Source organism: Megalobrama amblycephala, linkage group LG3, assembly GCF_018812025.1.
Source record: "Megalobrama amblycephala isolate DHTTF-2021 linkage group LG3, ASM1881202v1, whole genome shotgun sequence".
Lineage (NCBI taxonomy): Eukaryota > Metazoa > Chordata > Actinopteri > Cypriniformes > Xenocyprididae > Megalobrama > Megalobrama amblycephala.
The window spans coordinates 54,438,558-54,461,474 of NC_063046.1; the positions used below are offsets into that span (position 1 = coordinate 54,438,558).

At 38.6% G+C, this 22,917-nt stretch overlaps 1 protein-coding gene across 1 annotated transcript in view; it reads left to right on the top strand.

Annotated features, from left to right (window-relative positions):
• LOC125264079 (polyamine-modulated factor 1-binding protein 1-like) overlaps positions 1–9,721 on the top strand; it is a 72,951-nt gene extending 63,230 nt beyond the window's left edge. The window contains exon 22 of the mRNA XM_048183324.1: positions 9,503–9,721. Within this exon, the coding sequence (XP_048039281.1) occupies positions 9,503–9,505 (3 nt within the window). The 3' untranslated portion in view covers positions 9,506–9,721. The remainder of the gene's footprint in view (positions 1–9,502) is intronic.
• Positions 9,722–22,917: the final 13,196 nt, after the last annotated feature.

The window sequence follows — 22,917 nt, forward strand, 5'->3', positions numbered from 1 at the left end:
GAGCTGCCGCTCTGAACCCAATCATTCGGGCATTGTTGACTGTGCTGATGAGCCCGTCCTGAGGGTTGAATCCATTCTGCTCCCTGTTTGTTCTGAAGGTCCAGAACCTGCTCCACATGCCACCTTATTCCATTATTGATGATAGAGAGAGCAAAAGAGTCAGAGAGCTGCTCAGGGCCTAAAGAGTTATACTACTTCAGAAGAGCATGAAGCTCTGGTATTGCATAGGTTACATGTTTTCCCATATAGAAACAGTTCACCCATATTCTTTTTTTTTTTTTTTCTCATGTTGTACCAAACTTCTATGACTGTATTTCTTCCTATAGGAACACAAAAGGCTTGTGATGTCAGGTTTGATGTCAGTGATATTTGGTCATGAGACGCTTGAGAACGATTTAAGTTTGGCATTAATTCAAATGCCACCAACGCACCATTTTTATAATCCGTATGTCTTATGTAGTCCATTGGAGATCTTTGGTGGACATGAAGATTATCAGTGAGTAACAGCTTAAATTTTAGTCTGTTTCTCAAATCTATCATATGGCTTCAGAAGACTTGGAATTTATCTCCATATATATTAACAAAACTGCTTAGTAAAACCATGTGGTCATGTGGTCCAACCAACAGGCAGATAAAAGTAGAACAGGAAATTGTAGCATATGCACATGTATCAGGATAATCAATAAACTTTGGAGTTTTCAGAACGCTTTTAACCTGATGGAACTGTGTTCGTTAATCACTAAATCGGCTCCGACCAGTCTGCATAAGATGAGCCCACTTGACACCTTTGTGGACCCGTGACGGTAAACAGAAAACTCCAACTTCCTCACTTTGGTGACTTCAAAAGGAGCACCCCCCCCCAGAGACTGACCAGATCCACATTCCAACACCCACACACACAGGCACACACAAAAACACACACACAAACACACAAACATACATTTTTGACTGTATATGTAAAATGCAACTATGCCAACATATACCCATCCTGTATTTTGAAGCGTATGCATGTTTTCTAGTGTTTAAATGAGTGTATTTGTGCTAGTGTTAGTTGTAATAAGGGAATTTTGTCTGTAAACCATAACTTCTTGTATATGCCTTTCTGATCTATCGAGTTTGATCTCGTTTTAAAGCTCCGGACTCGAGCTATTCACTGAGAGATGTCACATAGCTGACAAATGCAGTTTTCTATGTGTTCAATGATATTGTGAAGAAAGCACTCCATCTCGAAATCCGATCTGATAGTCGTAAAGTATGCAAATTCATCTAAGAGACCAAACAAAGAAAGAGCTTGCCCGCCAACTTTGCATCAATGTCATTGGCCATTCCACCGCAAGGAGGTGTGTCAGCCTATCTGTCATAAAAAAGGAACACCAGGATTCTCCTGTGTGTGCTCCCGACGGCCCTGAATCATTCACGTGGGGGTTCTCCCGATTTTCTCACGAGCACCTCGTGCACGTCTCTCCCGGACGTCTCCGGTGACCACACGCTGCCATCGTGCTCAGCTTCGGGACCGCCATCTTCCAGCGAAACTCACTCTCAAGTCCTCAGTTCAAACCTTCCCGCGGAACGGAAGAAGCCAACGAACCGCACCAGCGCTAAACTGAAATTCGACACGCACAACCAATGCAAGTATACTGCCGTTTCTCAATCTTAGATGATGAAACTGATTTCCGTGCTGGCTTAGGACTGTTTGTAAGTTTTGCTACTTGCCTTCTCTCTTTCCTTCTCTACTTCCACTCTTGTACATAGGTGTGTATATTCTTGTATATATATTTAGACGTATAACCTCTGTATTCGTAGTTTGCATATATTAAAACGTTATTCACGCTCGATTGTTCTGTTTGTTCTTTCAACTGAAGACCAAGTCACTTTAACGTTTTTCGATCGTTTTATGCTTTGATGCTATAATAGCAAGTTGTTCTCATGGCCAGAGAATAACTCAGTTCATAATATTCTATGAGAAGCAGCGGTTTGCTGGACGAGATGGTAGTTTCTCTAAATAATTATTGAACCTGAACTAATCACATATGTAATCAATTATAATTCGTTGTAATTGATTCACAATATATGTTTAATTCCCCCTTGGGTCAATATGTGCATAATAATTCATAGAACCTTATGAATTATTATATTCATATTCCACCCATAAATTGATTAATAACCACTACATTGTTACAAAATGATATCATAGGACCCCTGCAAGCCCTCATGACTGTGTTGTCAAGTTAAAATGTCTTGTGGTGCGACTCCCGAAAACTTCTTTTCATATGTATTTAAGGTGTAAGGAATATTGTTTTTTGTTTTATTCTTGTCACTTGATGGTCACACCACATGACATCAATACAAAATATATATTAACAAAACTGCTTCACTGCTTAGTAATATTTTAGAAACTTTTTTTCAAAAAACCTTTGGTCATGTGGTCCAACCAACATGCAGAATAAAAATAGAACAGGAAATGATATCATAGGACCCCTGCAAGCCCTCATGACTGTGTTGTCAAGTTAAAATGTCATGTGGTGCGACTCCCGAAAACTTCTTTTCATGTGTATTTAAGGTGTAAGGAATATTGTTTTTTGTTTTATTCTTGTCACTTGATGGTCACATCACATGACATCAATACAAAATATATATTAACAAAACTGCTTCACTGCTTAGTAATATTTTAGAAACTTTTTTTCAAAAAACCTTTGGTCATGTGGTCCAACCAACATGCAGAATAAAAATAGAACAGGAAATGATATCATAGGACCCCTGCAAGCCCTCATGACTGTGTTGTCAAGTTAAAATGTCATGTGGTGCGACTCCCGAAAACTTCTTTTCATGTGTATTTAAGGTGTAAGGAATATTGTTTTTTGTTTTATTCTTGTCACTTGATGGTCACATCACATGACATCAATACAAAATATATATTAACAAAACTGCTTCACTGCTTAGTAATATTTTAGAAACTTTTTGTCAAAAAAACCTTTGGTCATGTGGTCCAACCAACATGCAGAATAAAAATAGAACAGGAAATGATATCATAGGACCCCTGCAAGCCCTCATAACTGTGTTGTCTCTTAAAATATCAGATAATTTGACTATTTTGTTGCAGTTTCAGGGTTAGTTCAGTTAAAATGTCATGTGGTGCGACTCCAGAAAACTTCTTTTCATGTGTATTTAAGGTGTAAGGAATATTGTTTTATGTTTTATTCTTGTCACTTGATGGTCACACCACATGACATCAATACAAAATATTTTGTAACTGTTATTTTAGTATTATTTATATACTATTACAGTATATATTAATATTTTGAATTGGCATTTATTTTTATATTTTCAATTTTTATTTTAAAGTTTTACTAATTTTATGTTCTTTTGTCAATTTTGTCATAAGATTTTGGCTTTTTTAATACTTCTATTTAGCTTTAATTCATTTTTATTTCAGTTTTAGTTTTAGTAATTTTAGTACTTCAGCTGAAACTGAATTTCAGTTAGTTATCAAGGCAACATTTCTCATTTTGGTTAAGTTTTTCATCTAATATATTCATTGTTTATTTCAAATAACAATCAATGTTTTAGTTATCAATAATATCTTAGATTGTTTAAAAAAAATTCATTTTCCTTCTTTAATTATGGTGCTTGTTTTTTTCCCACATTTATTCACATTAATTATATGGAAAAGGGAGGCAATGATATTCATCAAAAAAAAATGTTTTTTTTGTGTTTCACAGGAAAAAAAGAATGATTTGTAACAAGATATGGGTAAATAATGATAGAATTTACGGGTGAACTATCCCTTTAAGTGTGTACATTCTTAGATGTGAAAAAACTAGAAAGGACCAATTGCTAAGTTTGGGTAGCAAAGTTCATCTTATGTTCTTCTAGGACACCCCAAGTACCTTCTGGACTCTAAGATAGACAGAGTAAATACAAATAAATAGATAGGAGAGGAAATGGCCCATAGGCTTGTGGTTTATTTATGACATGCCAGGCTCTTTCTGTATGCATGGATTCCCAGCTTTCATTAAGTGTCATTACTAGAGCTCTTAGACCAGGTGTGACCTTACAAATCTGCTGAGACCTTACATACAGCCCGGTACAGGGCAACATGTATATGGATGGACTCTTCCAAGAAGGGAAGAGGGGCTTGATCCTTTGGATGAGCGGATTCAGCTGTTAGTAAATACAGAACAGTATCACTGCTTGATTTGTTGTGATAAATAACTTATAATAGCCTCAGTCGCTCCATCAGAAAGGGATGGCCGTGTTTATACCGCTGCGGAGGAGGGCATATATGGACGTGTTTAATGGCAGGCCTTGATCAAGATCATCGAGAGGGATGTTTATCACTGTGCTCTGAGCTTCTTTTTTTTTTTTTTACTAATGTATACATTTTTGAAGAGAACTAAAACAGACGCTTTTACAAGACTTGCCCCCCCCCCACACCAAACCTTGCTATTCATTAGCAATTTCCACTTTCCAGTTCACTTCTTGCAGCGTCCCCTGATTGATGGAAAGCCTGCCATGTTTATTTGGATATCAGGGAATGAAATATTCATATTGTACGCTTTTCCAAGCAGAAGTTATCTGGGTGCAGCGTAAATGGTACTTGGGATTAGATTTTCACAGCAGATTGCAGTTATTAAAGAGCAAAAAAGGAGGGGGATACAGGGAAGCTGCCATCTTCTGGGGAGGCAATCTATTTCTTTTCACGCAGACTTGGAGCGGCTGCATAGCCTCTTAATGCACTGGAGCAAAAGTGCTTTGGTCCGCAACCTTTCACGCCTTCCTCTCCCTTTTATATGATTGAATACTTAATAACTTTGACTTTGCTTTGAAAGCCTGCGCCATGGGGCCTGTTGGGTTGCCTCGTGGTGAGGCTGGCATACCTGAGTGTTTGTCTGCTTCTAACTGCCCTTATTACCGGCTGTCTGTCAGCCTTTTGCCCACAGCTCATCCGGCGTCATTTGTGTCTTCCGCACGTCATCTCCCACTCTTTATCTTTAAATCAGTCTGGCTTTTAGGCTGTTTTCACATTTAAGCTGCTTTTTGTCTCTTATGATTGTTGCTTGTCACATTGTACAATGTGACCCCAGTGAGATCTTGGGTAATAGGCAGACTGTGCGACATCAACGGTTTGCTTTTCAGACAAGTCTGATCACAACTGAAAGCGTTTATTTGGGTGATCAATCGTGTTCTGACAACCTTATTGACATTAGGGGTGTAACAGTACACGTATTCGTACCGAACATTTGGGTATACCGGCGAAGCCACATAGGTTTATGATTTAGTTTGAAATTTCGTTCTGCACACAGAGAAGTTCCACGTGTGCAGAGACTGCATTTGTTCGGTAAACGTGCATACTGAACAGTATGGTCCTTCGGTTCGGTATGCATGTGTACCGTAATTTCAATGCATGTGGAACGTAATATTAAACTCTATGTTGCGCTTCAAACTAAATCGTGAACCTATGTGGCTTGCCCTACTGTCAGATGCGTGTGTTGTTTAATGTGTTTGAGATGCTTTTTCCTCAGAACTTTGCCAAGTGTCATGTTGGAAAAGAAAAATAATGAGTCTGTTGTGTTTGGGCAAACTTTGGGGACTGCTCATTCTTTGGATTGAACCTGACTTGTCATTTTCATAGTACTATCATAACGTGAAGGCAACTCTAAATAACAAACATAAATGTTGAATATCATATAGATAAGCTAATATCAGTATTTTTAACTGAATATCCCTCTGTCTCTCAGTATCATCAACAATTCTTGCGTTTTTCATTAGACGGATGAACATTGCTTCACATTGCGTGGCCGCGATTTCAAATTTCTGACATGGTCAGAACTTTGTAGGAGACTAAATTTCATTGCAATCAATCACTCATTGCTAAGAATGTCATACAAAAGCCCAAAGTATACTTCAGTTTTTACATGTACTCTATTGTATGCGTACAGTCCATGTGTTGTAGATTCGTTTGCTCACCTTAATTTTTATCTATTTTTTATTTTGCACTAATTTTTTGGACCACAAGGTGGCAACACTGGCCCAGGCTGTTGTGTCACAGTCATATGCTGTATGCTATGTGTCGGTTATCATTTATACTTTTGCGTCGTTGTCCTTGTCGCTTTTTCTTTTTGACCTGAGGGAGGGGTTCTAGACCAATCACAGCGCTTGCGGTCCACATAGAATTGACGTGTTGTTACATTTTTGAAGAGGTGCACATCAGGCTACGTCGCAGGCTATGCGTGCTACACACAGCCTACATCATAGCTACTGCGTAGGTTTGACACAGAGGTATAAATCACTAATCAAACTAATGGTGACACGACAACAACAGAAGCCCACATCGATGAGCGTGTGTGTGAGTGGGTTTAGAGATGCCCACATCTCTACATTGAAATTGGTGTAGAAACAGTTTTAACTCAGAAATTGTCAGTAAATTTCACAATTAATTCTTTCCCCACCATTTACGGAGTTTTTGAGCTTTGCATGTTTCCACTGTTATTCGATAGGGGGTGCTATTACAGAAGTTCTGAAAGAGTACAGATTCTCTGAATCAAAACACAGGCAAAAAAGGAGCAGAAACAATTGATAAAAGCATTGCTTATGCACATTGGAAAAAACACTATTTTCTCAGCTTTTTGTTCAAAATACTGCTTTTTTTAAAGGTGCCGAAGAACGTTTTCAAAAGATGTAATATAAGTCTTAAATGTCCCCTGAATGTGTCTGTGAAGTTTCAGCTCAAAATACCCCATAGTTTTTTTTAATAAATTTTTTTAACTGCCTATCATTATAAATGCGCCGATTCAGAGTACGCGGCCCCTTTAAATCTCATGCTCCACGCCCCAAGAGCTCGCGCTTGCCTTAAACACCATAAACAAAGTTCACACAGCTAATATAATCCTCAAAATGGATCTTTACAAAGTGTTCGTCATGCAATGTCTAATCGCGTAAGTATAGTATTTATTTGGATGTTTACATTTGATTCTGAATGAGTTTGATAGTGCTCCGTCCGTGAATACAGTAAGAAACGATGGTAACTTTAACCACATGTAACAGTACATTAGCAACATGCTAACGAAACATTTAGAAAGATAATTCACAAATATCACTAAAAATATCATGTAATCATGGATCATGTCAGTTATTATTGCTCCATCTGCCATTTTTCGCTATTGTCCTTGCTTGCTTACCTAGTTTGATGATTCAGCTGTGCACAGATCCAGACGTCCTGCCCTTGTGTAATGCATTGAACATGAGCTGGCATATACAAATATTGGGGGCGTACACCCCGACTGTTATGTAACAGTCGGTGTTATGTTGAGATTCGCCTGTTCCTCAGAGGTCATTTAAACAAATGAGATTTATATAAGGAGGAGGAAACAATGGAGTTTGAGACTCACTGTATGTCATTTCCATGTACTGAACTCTTGTTATTCAACTATGCCAAGATAAGTTCAATTTTTGAATCTAGGGCACCTTTAATTAAACTTACCCACATTCAAGTGTTGATTAAAAAAGAATGCATGAAGCTAGGGTTTTGTTGTTGTTGTTGTTTAAAAGCAAAGGCTCTGTTCTTACTTTTGATATATTGCATGTTCAGATATTCACACAACAAAATATTCTGTGGGCCATAAAAATTTTGTGAAAATTATCAAAAATGCTGGAGCTGGCTGGCAACTTTAAAAAAAAAAAAAAAAAAAAAAAAAAAAAAATGCTGGTGGGGAAAGTGTTCATTTAAAAGAAACAGCAAGTAACACATTGAATTAAATGTTAAAATTTGAAGTAAAAAAGCTGACAATATTTTCTTGTAAAACACTGATCTTTTCTTTTTTTTTTTTTTTTTTTTACAACTTCAAAAAATTATGTTTTACAATGTTGTTCACATTATACAAAAATATAACTTCTCGAGAGAAACAGAGCAGACACCGGACAAACTTGAAACATTCCAATGTGCGTGTAGTCCGACTGTTCGCACATGCTCAAGTGTATACTTCACGTTAAGCGTTTGTGTCAAAACTGAAGAATACTTTGGTCTAAAGTGATCAAAAGCTGCCCTACAACAAAAGAAATCCTTCACAAATCCTGAAGTTTGTCTCAAGCACACCAAATGTGGCCAAAATTGCACCCCACTATGTTGCCGTCGTCAACGAGAATAGCACTGCAAGAACTAGAGCCCGCGTTTTACCACTCTAACATTTTTCCATATTTATTCATGTTTTTGTCACTTTGGATTCATCACAGCACTTGCATTAGTACTTCACTTCTGTGACTTGGGACAGACTGTTCCTACCAACTGTGAACTGTACCTCAGTTCAAATAAATTGCATCTAAGACCACCTTTTGAAGAGAACTCAGTTGCTCTTTATAACCAAAAAAAACTGAACTTTGACGTCAAATCGACTTCGGTTTGCACCAAAAGCTATGGTGTGAAAGTGTCCTTAATGAAGTGCTATCTATACCGCAGTAAGTGCTCTGGTTGTAGGCTCTTTATTCAGGCGGTAACTGTCTCTCTCTCTGTCTCTCTCTCTCTCCATCCCCCTTTCCCTGACACGCACAGAGCTCATTAGCACATGGAGTGCTTGCAGCCCTCGCTGAATGTGACCCTGCCTAATTGTGCAGCAGGTTCATTTGCTCGCCCTGCGTGATGCAGTGATTGCTTATTTGTTCTCCTCAGGGCTTCTCTCGCACATTAAAATGATTGACTCATTTCATTCAGGGTACATTTACCGAGCTTTATTTGATAAGCTCATGCCCAAGGTACTCACATCCATCTTATTCTCATGCTCAAAAGTTATAATGTCTACCACTGTGGATTATTATTCACACAGCTGATTGTTTCCCCGGTTAATTATCTGCGTTTGAATAATTTTGCATGCGCAAGCCTGTTTATCCTTCTGGAATTAAACAGCACAAAAGGTCTCGCATTAACCATGCCGCCGAAGTCGCCGACTAGCCCATCGCATATGCTAAGCTGTCCGCTGGAGACAGCGAAGAGTTCGGGGAATACGTGGAACGGTGATTTTCTCCTTAAATAAAGGGTGAAATTTACATGGAGCCACAGAAAAAGAGACGCATATTTGGCTAATAAGCTGGATTTGTTTTCCACAGAGAGCATAAGGCTCGACTAAAAACTTTGATGAGCTGTTCGAGAATGAGAGTGCTCATTATATTTAAGGGAACATGGCATAGATATCATCAGTAGCCTTTGACCTTTTGTCTTCCATGCAATAGTGTTCAGACTCTCGGTGCTCTCAGAAATGAAAAGCAGAGGTAGGAAGAAACCAAAGCCAGCGAGAGCAAAAAGACCAAGAGAGAGAGAGAGAGAGGCTGTTTGAATAGAATATAAACCTGAAAGCTCGTTTGCATGAAAATGTATTTGCCAATGTCATATACACAAGTGTAATTATGATAGACATAATGGTTGTTTAGTTAATTGGAGAAGCCCATTGAATCAGTAATGACCTTGTTTATGAGGTGGCTGTAAATAAAATTGCATGTTGTTTGCTTCTTACAGTGAATAAAGAGGCAGAGGAAGAAGAAAGCACTTCCTTACCACCTGCGGCGCCAGTGCCTGAGTCTGGATCGACTTGGATGGCTACAGAACTGTTGTCTGCAAACAGACTGTCTCTTGGATCCTTTCTTTATCACTGACTCAATGAGTTCTGGGAAAACATTATTTTCAAATGATGGCTGACAATTGACCTTGTGACAGATAAATGACTGATAGCTTAAATAGCCAATCAAAAGGCTTTGCTGACTTTTGTTCTTCAAACTTAACTGTCTGACACATGAACCTCCTTTTTTGGCAAATTCCTAACATTATGGTAAAAAGGTGCATGTAATTCAGATACTAGGTATGCAGAGAGTCTTCTGAATGGAGTTTAATTCGTTCTGTTCAGAAACCAGCCTGTAAAATCCAAGCGTTGGGTCAGAGTAGGCAGTAGGCCACATGAACTACTAAACTTGCAAATTTAAACTAAACTCTCTACATTTGCACAAAGGAAAGGAATAGTAGAATACAGTGTGGTAGATGTTTTAAGAAAGCGGAATAATTGATTTCAGTTTGACCTGCAACAATACTGGGGTGCGTATCCCAAAAGCGCCGTTAGCCAACTAACGTCACAAGTTCCGCCATTACTAACATAGTTCAACGATTACAAATGTCATTTACATATTTTAGTTTGTCAAGATATTTAAAGGTGCCCTAGATTCAAAATTTGAATTTACCTCGGCATAGTTAAATAACAAGAGTTCAGTACATGGAAAAGACATACATTGAGTTTCAAACTCCATTGCTTTCTCTTTCTTATGTAAATCTCATTTGTTTAAAAGACTTCCGGAAAACACGCGGATCTCAACATAACACCGACTGTTACGTAACAGTCGGGGTGTACGCCCCAATATTTGCATATGCCAGCCCATGTTCCCAACATTATGAAAGGCATTAGACAAGGGCAGCCAGTAACGTCTGGATCTGCACAGGTGAATCAACAGACTAGGTAAGCAAGCAAGAACAACAGCGAAAATGGCAGATGGAGCAATAATAACTGACATGATCCATGATAGCATGATATTTTTAGTGATATTTGTAAATTGTCTTTCTAAATGTTTCGTTAGCATGTTGCTAATGTACTGTTAAATGTGGTTAAAGTTACCATCGTTTCTTACTGAATTCACCGAGACAAGAGCCGTCGTTTTGAACACTTGCAGTCTGTATAATTCATAAACACAACTTCATTCTTTATAAATCTCTCCAACAGTGTAGCATTAGCCGTTAGCCACGGAGCACAGCCTCAAACTCATAGAGAATCAAATATAAACATCAAAATAAATACTTTACTCACATAATTCGAAGCATGCATACAGCATGCATGACGAACATCTTGTAAAGATCCATTTGAGGGTTATATTAGCTGTGTGAATTGTAAATGTGCTGTAATATAATCGAGAGCTCGTGTGGCAGGGAGCACGCAAATTAAAGGGGCGGCGCGCTGAAAAAATCAGTGCATAGTTAATGATGCCCCAAAATAGGCAGTTAAAAAAATTAATTTAAAATAATCTATGGGGTATTTTGAGCTGAAACTTCACAGACACATTCAGGGGACACCTTAGACTTATATTACATCTTGTGAAAAAGCATTCTTGGGCACCTTTAAGCAGCGTTTTTGAAGAGTGCGCATGTGCATAAGAACATGCCTAAGATTGAATCTGAAAATAAAGCAAAATAACTGAGAAAAATGAGAAGATTCCACGTAATTTATAGCAAAAAATCTAGCATCAATTCAGTCTCAAACGGATTCATTTAAAGAAGTAATTACTCCACCACCTGCATGACGTCATTCACCAACGTGGCTGAACGAGTCAATCATGACTAGCTAGCTGATTTGTTCAACGATGCATCGTACTATAGTAGTGAAGCAGCGAGTTACGTTGTTGTATGGGAAACGCACCCTTGGTTGGTTAACCTTTCTCATTTAGGGTCATTAACATGCCTGCAACTCTGTTTCGAAACTCTGAGGTGTTGGGAAACATGCGTATAAACATTCTATTACAATGACCCGCAAATTTCATGGTTAATGGTAGAGCTGCATGATTATTCGTTAAAAGATCGCAATCTCAATGCAAACACCAACTCGATTCCATTCCTAAATAACAACGATTCGCCTGCGTCTATTAAACCTTTGACAAAATCACAATAGAACATTCAGATCTGCGTTCACGCTGCTGCTGACCTAGAGAAAGCAGTTCACAGCTTCACAAACAGTCTTTTCAACCACACAGTATCGTTATTTCTGTTACAACAATTCAGATTATCACAGAAGTACTGGAATAAAAGTTTATAGTTTGGATATAAACACTGATGTCTATGGAAGCAATCAAAATAGAATAAATCACCTTTTGAAAATAACTTGGTGCTTCAAATAACAATTGTATCGATTACATCGTTACACCACCAGGTGGCGACAAGTGACCATTAAAAATGTATTGGTCATTGAATCATTCATTCAAGAGATTAGATACTAATTCATCCAGTAATGAAACAAGTGAAATATTTATTGAGTGAGTCATTGAATCCTTCATTCAAACCAATTTTTTTTTTTTTAATAATTCATTCAGATTGATTAAACATTTTAAATAGACTGCAGCATTTTATTACCTACATGTTATTTTGTTTAGTTGTCTTTCCAGAATCGTGGGAGAATCATAATCTCTGTTTGATTCTCAATTTATCCAGAATCGTGCAGCTCTAGTTAATGGCATTGACTGTCGTTCATTTCATTCACTTTAGACTTCAATGATTTGTTTTCTCCATTAAATACAAAGACTACATACATTCAGCCAAAGTTACCTTTATTTTAAGATGTCAATATTTCATGTCCACTGTCCACTTCTTCACACTTTGGTAGGTTTCCCCTTGTAATTTCACAAATTTCTCATCTTCTACTTTTATATTTAGTGTTTCAGTATAACCTGATATAATAGCTTGTGCTTATTGTTGTTGGTTCTCTTGTTTTTTGCGCAATGATCAACTGTATTCAAGGTAATTTATTCCAATCAGGTACATCAGCATCTGAGCCGACTCAGAGTATACTCGCCCTAGAAAAGGGGTGAGCGAGGTTAAGTAACCACTTAAGTCGTAGGGTCAATTGGGTCACTATACCTTGCTGACACCAATCTTAAGATGGTTTGCTGGTCTAAGCTGGTTTAGGATGAACTCTCAGCCTAACTAAGCTGGTCTTCTGCTGATCTCTTCTGTCTGACCAGTCAAAATACCTAAAACCACACTGGAAGACCAGTTAAGACCAGCAAACCATCTTGCACTTGCTTTAAGCTTTTTTCATAGTCGCTTAACTGCCTTAACCAGCAAGACTTTCTTGGTCAATCAGCTTCACCAGCAACACAAACAAACCTGGACCATCATGGGAGTCCATGTACTCATCTTCGACTTCATCTATGTTGATAAAACTTGATTCATTTCTGAATAGCTGTGCACTAAGAATCTGATTCCTCTTGTGTTCATTTATATACTGACATCAGCTGCTGATTTATTTTTGCCTTTCAAATGAAATTTGACACACGATACTTCATATTTAATGAACATTCTACTGTGAATTTTCTTCCTAATTACATTTATAGTTTACAGAGATGAACGAGAGTGTAAATTCTAATGGCAGGTAAAGTTTCAATGCTGCTTCTGTCATAGTTTGTGGTTTAGAAAAGTTAAAGGTAATACTCGTATTTGTACATTAATCAATCATATAATAATGCCTCATATGAATGATGGCGTAATATATAATCTTTTAATGGATTTTATGTTTAAGAGGCAATGAAAAGATTTCGGGGACGTGTCATATCAGTCATCCAGCGACATTAATAGCATTTTTAAATTATTAAATAATGTCATGCCTTATTCGCCAAGTCATCATGCATTTCCTATAAACACAAATCAGTCAATAAAAGTGATACATGTTTTATTTGGCTGTTTTTTTAACTAGTAAGGATTAAATGAAAGCATTTCAGCGGATGACTGGAAGACAGATGCAAAAGATCTATTTTCCTTACATGTCAAGCACATGCTTTCATTTTCTATTTCGGATCATGACGCTATTTAAAATAATATCCTCCTCCTTGAGTTGTACTGATACTAGTGTGGAGAGCGTGTCAGTGAAAGAGGGCTTGTTTGAAGTGTTCTGAGTCAATGGAACCCCAATTCAACCCCAAGTGACAAGCAGCGAAATCAATAGGCAACAGTCAATATCCAACACTAAAGGTGCCTGTAGTAACTAATGGACACCAATAATTGTTATTAATACTCTGAATTTCCCTGTGAACTGTGTTTAAGGCCAATTCTAGTGAAAGAGACTTCACAAACACAATGGTGCCCTGAAGCTACACAACCATAATCACATGCAAAACAAGGTTGTGATTATGTCGTAAATAATGAGGAAGGACTGTGAACAGCAGTGAACAATAGCGTAAATAATATGTGGGTCATATGCATTTGTGTAGCACTGTTGATCTTCGCACATCTCATTTTCAAGCTCATCTATGAGTGGGTTGTGTTCCAAAAAAAGGAAATAATGTGACTTTATTCATGCAGCATTATGGACAAATCATCTATGATTATTTGAATTAGGTAACAAGTGACATATTTACTTACTTAAACTTAAATACTTAAACTGTATTAATAATATCAGCCAACAGCACTGGGACTTTTCAGTTTGTATCACTTTGCTTGTACGTACACTAAAAAAAAAAATAATATTTGGAAGTGGTAAACAAAGATTATTGGAGTATGTTTTACAAGAAAATGCTATTTCGGGCTTAGTGTGTTACTTGTCATTTCTTTGTAATTATTTGTGAAATTTACTATCAATTTCTGAGTGAAAATTGTTTTAAAATAGGCCCTAAATCCTATGTCAGGTGAATTTTTTTATTTTTTTGTACAGTATTTATTCAGACATACTGTGGCTGTATCTGAAAATGCATATTTCCCTACTTTATATAGGGCAAGTAGGTGAAAACAGCAGCCAATATGGAAAGAGTATTATGTCCAAATTCTCAGTATTCATAAAACAGTAGTTAGACGAAAAGTATAACCTACTATTCCGGTGAGATTCTTGAGGCCACATGAATGGATTTGTTAATGGCAGGTAAGTCAATGACAATGTTTTAAAGGATTTGTTGACTTTCAAATGAAAATTCCCCCAAGCTTTACCAAAGACTATCCACAAGTTTCCTACGCCCCATGAGGCCTTGCGTCAAACGTGGGAGCGTCTAACGGTTCGAAGTAAACAAGCTGGACGTGACACTCATTCATTCAACATTTGACAGTCATTCAAGATTTAACGATCCAAACTTGCGAACGTTTGTTTTTTACTTAAAGATTTAAGATTCCAGCATAAATATTTGAACAATGTTTTACATTAAAAAATGTTACATTAATATTAATTTATGTCAGGAGTGCAGATCAATCATGCTAAATCTAACAGACCTATTCAGTTGCGCCTGCTTCCATTTATTTACGATCACGAGAATGCACAAAACAACTCCACTAAGGCTTTTAAATCCAAAGGCTACACATTTAGAAATATATTGATAACATACCCTATGTTTACGTCACTTTTCTGAGCATTTCTATTTATTTTCCTCTAAATTATGCGATGATTGCAATGCGAGGATGTTTGCGCGATCTCTTGTCTATCTATCCTGATCCTTTCAGCCAGAGCAACAGAGGGAGCTCATGAGAAGGCAACAGGAGTTATGAGTTATGCGAGTTAACCGGAGTGTGTGAATCTGTGAAAGATATGCATTTGTCAGAAATCAACAGGCACAGGGAAGAGACAGATAAAACATTAAACTAAATAAATACACGATCATAATCATATACGAATTGTCTTCGTCCCTCAAGCAGTCTCTGATATTTTCCATAAACGTGTGTATTTATCGCAATGGTTAACATCAGTAGCCTTTAGCATCGCATACAGTGAAAACGCGACTGGCTCTGGCACGCACGATACGTTAGGAGTACAATATCACATCATATGGCTTTGGTGCATCAGTGACAGGTGAAGTACAGACAGCGGGTTGTTAATGTATTGCAGGGTCAGGATGCTCTAGTCATGCAGTAGCACTGTTGTGGAAGGTCAGTAAAGTAAAGAGCAATTAAGGGCACGAAAACTGTTTATTGTATTGTGATATTATTAACTAATAAATGTACTAAACTGAAATGTTGTCCCTGAGCGCCGTAACGACATCTCTCATAAAGATTTGCAACTTTGCAAAGTAAACAATGATCCAAAAAACACTTAGCCTCTTCGCTAATTAGCACACTAAATACCATTGGTATGCTACTTCCGCCGCCTCACCGGAAGTTGTACCCACGTTCTCTTTTACAGTAGCGGCCCGCGGAAACAGGTGGATAGAATAACACAAGACATGTCACTCGTATTGTTTTGAATGGGAGAAAGTGTAACGCGCAATATGGCGGAATAACTCCCGCCTTCTAAATAAGAACCAATCGCCGACTGGTAAAGTCAACGCGTCACTGCAGCGGCCGTTAGAAGCACTGGTTTCTATAGAAAAAGTTAGACGCGCGCCTCCGAAATGAAGCACAAGAGACGCGCATTTAGGTTTGCGCATGCGCATTAGCTTGATCCAGCCTGAAAAATACATTTTTTGTCATGATTCGAGAGTTTGGAAAAACATTTATGAGACAGTTGTTGTCAGATTCCATTGGTGATTTCAAATATGAAATTTAATCGTAAGGTTGGCGAACAGTTTTGGAGAATTTGATGTTTCCCCATTCAAAGAGATAGGAGCTGCATGATGCCCAGGATGCCCGAGAGGCGATTCAAAGATGGCCGCCGAGTGAAATGACTTGTCTTAAAGGGACTTTGGCTTTACTCACCCTCAAGCCATCCTAGGTGTATATGACTTTCTTCTTTATGCTGAAAAGTATGAGCTGAAGAAAGTGTCTCCATCCATCATAAACATACTCCACAAGGCTCCAAAGGAGTTAATAAAGGTCTTCTGTAGCGAAGCGATGCATTTGTGTAAAAAAAAAAAAACATCCATATTTAACAGTTACACTTTTTACACAGTTACACTTTTTTCCATAAGTTGAATATGGAAGGCGTAGGATGTAGCATAAGCTAAACTGTAGTGTTTTAGTTGAATATGAAGGTGGTCTGGTGAAAGCTATTTTACTTCATAACTTGTTATATACATATATATATATATTTATATTTATTTATTTTTTACACAAACATCATTTCTCTTCAGAAGGCCTTTATTAACCCTCCGGAGCTGTGTGGAGTATGTTTATGATGGATGGATGTGCATGGAGACACTTTCTTCAGCTCATACTTTTGGTAACACTTAATGCCATTATAAAGCTCAGATGCGTCAGAATATTTATTAATATTTCTCAGATTGTGTTCATCAGAAAAAAGAAAGTCATATACACTATGGCTTGAGGGTGAGTAAAACTTGGGGTACTTTTTATTTGAAAGTGACCTAATCCGTTAACTCTGGATTACATTCATACTACACACATTCATACTATATACCGGTCGTGAGTTAAGAACTTGTTCAAAAGTAGTACCTGCGAAAGTCTCCTTCAGGCAAGTCATTTTACTCGGTAGCCATCTTTGATTTCAGTCGTGCAATTACAGTTCCTTTCTCTTTGAATGGGGAAACATCAAATTCTCCAAAGCTGCTCACAAAGCTTACGATTAAATATCATATTTGAAATCAGTGACATCTGACAACTGTCTCAAATGTGGTCTCTTATGCTCAAATCGCATTAAAAAGCGTATTTTTCAGGCTGAACCAGCCAAAGCGCATGCGCACTCCTGAACACGCGTCTCAGAACAGTGACTGTTTCTGTAGAAACCAGGGCTTCTAATGGCAGCTGTAGTGACGCAATGACTTTACCAATTGCCGATTGGCTCTTTTATTTAGAAGGTCATATTGGGCGTTGCACTTTCTCTCAATCATAGAAATAGGAGTGCACAAGTTTTTGGTTTTCGATTTCAAAACGCAGCCTGTCAGTCTGCATGGTGAGGATTTTTCAGCGTTACATTGTTATTTACAATCGTAGTTACAAATAATTGTGAGTGAGTCTTTGAATCATTCACTCCTATCCGACTCATTCATTGATTCATTAAGGAATAAAACACTACCGAGCGTTGCTGGAAGATTGTTTGAAACTGTCTGTGTCAGTTAACAAAGCAAAACTGTATGTTTTTAGATGTTAGGCTTTCCTTGTAAAAGTTTGAGTGGAGACTCAACTCTTTATAGCTTGTTTGCACAATGTCATTGCTGTGGTGCGAAATGCGGCTGGAGGGCAGGAAGTGATTTTTCTATATAGCAATCTCTATCACAAACTCAAAATGCCTATGTTTTGCATCGTTTATGGTTGCTCAAATTGATCAAACCGAGAAACCACAAGGAACTTTTCGTTGTTCACGTAAATGTTATTGTTATTTAACTTTAAAAGTTGTCGCCTTTAATAGCGTTTTGCATCTGCTGATACTGAAATGAATAAGGATACCTGCTTACCTTTTTTGTCTTTGACTTGGTTAAATATTCACATTCTTCATGGTTTGCAGGGAAGAGAAGCTATTTTATCCCACTGCATGATCATTTGGAGTTTTGTAGAATTCCGTTCACAATGTTGATCTGGTGCCATGAAAACAGTGTCACGCGCTGCTGCTTCAGCCATTATATGGTAGAAAATGTCCAAATAAAAAAATGGGTTCATCAAGGCTGACAGAAGTCGATCCATTTCTTTGTTGGAAGGGTGTAAATGTAATGTTGTCTTTGTAAATATTCACTTTACGGCCATGGAGAAGAATCTGACACTGACACGCTGTATTTGTTTTTTGTATTTATTTCAACAAATGACAACCAAAATCAAACCCATAGAAGCTTGTGAACAGTTTTGAAGCGGCTGCATGCAAGTTAGGCTCATTCACAAGCCGAGTGAGAGTCATACTCGCAAATGTATGTTAATTATTAAACCAAACAAAATACAAAACTTTTTAAAAAACACTCAGCAATGTGATTATTTTATTGAGTTGATAGGCAGCGGGTTCAGTCAGTTACATTATTAGATTTGCTATACGGCATCTTTCCGTCACCTCCTCAACCTGTTTCCCTTAGTGTTTTTACATGTAATAATTGTATTACGCCATCCAGTTTTTTCCCTGAATGATGAGTTCTTATCGCAATTCTCGATTTAGCACGAATGACCTACAATAGCGACATTTTTCACAATCATGACAAAAAATCAAAATACTGCCCAAAACTCACTAACAGAAAGGCAGCGCGATATAAACAAACCAGACTAGAACTGAACACGGCGTGACGGCAGCTTCACATTCTCTATATTTACCGCCTCGATGGCAATCAAGTCTTTAAATTCAGTAGAAAAATCGCTCCTCTTCATAACATAAGGATCACATCCATATGTGGTGAATTTTTGTTTATATCTATCTTTTGAAATAGTGTCAAAATACGGACCGTCCTCTATGTCTTCCATTCTGTTTATTTACTTCCTGCCCTCCAGCTGAATTCCATGCATCGTCAGAACCACGTGATTGCGAACAAGCTATTGCTTTTCTCTTTGTTGACAAATGCATGACATGATCCTTCACTCTTCAGTCACCCTAAATCACAGAGCAGAGAAGAGGGAATCTGGTCTAAACCCCTTTGTAAAATGAACAGGCTTCAAGACCCAAAGCATCTTGGGATCCCAGAGCTCATCTGTGAGGTAAGGTTTTACACTTAAGCCACTGGCTCCTATTCACACTGACACCAAGGCCATTATAATTCACTCCATCATCACAAAGACCTTCAGCGGAAATCTCTTGTAAAGATGACTGCTGGCACTGCCATTCAGGAAGAGGATTTTAAAATGTCAGCCAATATCAGAGATTTGCCTCATTAAAGAGGGTGAGGGGAGCTTCTCCCGAAGACCATTATGAGAGGGAAGAGTTCAGGGGAAATATAGTGTATAGTGGTCTGTCTATTAGTTTGCTAAAAGCACCAAAATACCACAAATGGGGTACAAATTTTAACTAACTTCCTCAGTTTATTATATATTTTATTATTATATTTAATTTTACATTCAAAATGCACTAAAAATACCAAAACGCATCTCAAATCAAGTCATTCTTCCATAACACTAGCAAAAGTTTTCCCTTAACAACACACTTTGTCTCTCATAAAACTGACCTAAAACGCAAACAGCAGGTAGCATTGAACAATGATATTTCTAACATCTTTACAAAACCAGAAAAAACAATGGTTTTGTCTGTAGTGTCTACATGCCTTAAAGCAAACTATAATCTAGACCACATAATCGGTTAGCATCTTGTAACCTGTTATACCCCTCTTGTGTTGTTCATGACAATGCCTTGCAAAATGAATAAAACACAAACACTCTGAATCGAAGGACATTTTTTCACACAGGGTCATCAATCATAATTATAATCAGAGTGTATTACCTCACCTCTGCCTGATGGACGTCTGATTAAATGTCCCTTGGCTGTGGTGAATAATTGAATTCTGGGATGTCTGTCTGGTGAGATCACACTAATAGTGTTACAGAGTTGATCTGTCAGCTTCTCTTTGAGCTCACCAGGTGTTTTAATGCACTCTGGAATATCAGCTGTAATTGGAAAGGGGAAAAAACACCAATTAACGGGAAGATAACACCTAAAATGAATTCTTGATCAAAGGATAGCAGCAAATCTTATGAAACCCTGTTTATGAGGTTACAGAGAGCTCTGTTAATGGCTCGTGTGGAGAATGAGCGCAGTTCAGCCCACTGCTGTTTCCAGATCAGCCCTGCAGATGTCAGTGTTTTCACTGACCAAAGTGAGTGTAGCCTAAAGACAGCTTGACCGCACTGGGAGAGTCATGAACTGCTCCTTCCTACTCAATTTATTCTGCAGCAAAGATCATCTGCAGGTAATAAAAGGGAATCTGAACAATGAGCAAACAATTTGAGGGTTATGTTATTTATCAGTGACCTTACATCCTAAATTAAAAGGATGTCATCAGTGCCTAACCATAACTGTAACAATATGAACTGACCGTATGAATGAAATCAAATTAATAACGAACTATACAACTAGTATATACATATACATCAGGCATAACATTATGACCACTGACAGATGAAGATGAATAACACTGATTATCTCTTCATCACAGCACCTGTTAGTGGGTGGGATATATTACATTTTGTCCTCAAAGTTGATGTGTTAGAAGCAGGAAAAATGGGCAAGTGTAAGGATTTGAGCGAGTTTGACAAGGGCCAAATTGTGATGGCTAGATGACTGGGTCAGAGCATCTCCAAAACTGCAGCTCTCGTGGGGTGTTCCTGGTCTGCAGTGGTCAGTATCTATCAAAAGTGGTCCAAGGAAGGAACAGTGGTGAACCGGCGACAGGGTCATGGGCGACCAAGGCTCATTGATGTACGTGGGAAGTGAAGGCTGGCCCGTGTGATTCGATCCAACAGACGAGATACTGTAGCTCAAATTGCTCAAGGAGTTAATGCTGGTTCTGATAGAAAGGTGTCAGAATACACAGTGCATCAGTTTGTTCTGTATGTGGCTGCATAGCCGCAGACCATTCAGGGTGCCCATGCTGACCCCTGTCCACTGCCGAAAGCGCCAACAGTGGACATGTGAACATCAGAACTGGACCATGGAGCAATGGAAGAAGGTGGCCTGGTCTGATGAATCACGTGGATGGCCGGGCTTGAACACATGACACCAGGATGCACTATGAAGGCAGTGTGATGCTTTGGGCAATGTTCTGCTGGGAAACCTTGGGTCCTGCCATCCATGTGGATGTTACTTTGACACGTACCACCTACCTAAGCATTGTTGCAGACCATGTACACCCTTTCATGGAAGTGGTATTCCCTGGTGACTGTGGCCTCTTTCAGCAGGATAATGCTCCTGCCACAAAGCAAAAGTGGTTCAGGAATGGTTTGAGGAGCACAACAACGAGTTTGAGGTGTTGACTTGGCCTCCAAATTCCCCAGATCTCAATCCAATCGAGCATACAGGACTTAAAGGATCTGCTGCTAACATCTTGGTGTCAGATACCACAGCACACCTTCAGGGGTCTAGAGGAGTCCATGCCTCGATGGGTCAGGGATGTTCTTTGGCAGGAAAAGGGGGACCAACACAATATTAGGAAGGTGGTCATAATGTTATGCCTGATCGGTGTATATACGTTAAAGTCGGCATAAAACATTGTGCGTTATAGTCCATCGTTATTCAGATACATGCATTACACTCACATTAAAGGTGCTAAAGAGGATCTTTTCATCGACTGAGAAACCAAAGACTGTTAGTGAGTTTTTGAAATGAGCGCATGCGTAAGAACAACCCCCCTCCTTCACAGCTCATTTCGAGGGAACGCCTTCCAAAACTCGTGCACGAGTATTGGAACACGAGTGTTTACCACCGGCATTCGCTGTGTCATGTCAGTGGATTCATTATGTCGGACTCACCGCAGGTAACTCATAATCTGCAGTTGTTACTCCTGACTCCTGACAAAAACATTGCATGCGGCGCCTGTAGAGTGTGGAAAGTTACTGGAGCACGCAGCCGCGCACGTCTCGCACAAGGAACGTCATGACAAGCCAGAGGGCCAATCGTTTACGCGATGATCACAGAATGCACAGAATTTTAACTCCCTGCCAAATTATTGCCCCCCTCACTGAGGCCGCTACCTGGTTGCCTAATCCTAACCCCATCCCCACACCTAATCCTCCTATACTGGGAGTGGGGACTCAGGGGGGTAATAATCTGCTGGGGGTCAAAATTCAGGACAACACCCACTTCGAGCACTAGTAATAACTCAGTAGTTCTGTCTTGGTCCTGAAGTTTCCCAACATTGCTCATTTTGGATTATGTGACACCCGGTTAAGGCCCTTCATTCAGCAGGAGTGTCAAATCCTGCTTCTGTAAAGTCTGCAGAGTTTAACTCAACACACCTGCCTGTAATTGAAGTAATCCTGGCGACCTTCACCTGAAATCTCTTGTCTGTTTAATTAGGGTTGAAGCTCAAGTCTGCAGAAATGTGGAAGATGAAGGATTGACACCCCTGTCTTAAGATTTCTGTGAAGCTGATGATATGGATCATGTGTTTTAAATCAGGGAGCCATCCAAAATGTGCCATGCTGGGCTAATTTAGGCTTCTCACTGATAACTTCTATACTGACTGGTTTGTTCATTGGTTGCTGGTTGTCATTATATTTCCATAGTGGAAACTTTTCATTCACTAATTGTCTATTTCCACCTTTGAAATGAGACATTTTCAGTATTACCAAATAACAGCGTTCACATACTTTGTGAACAATAAATTAGCATGATTTTTTTTTTTTTTTTCATGAATACT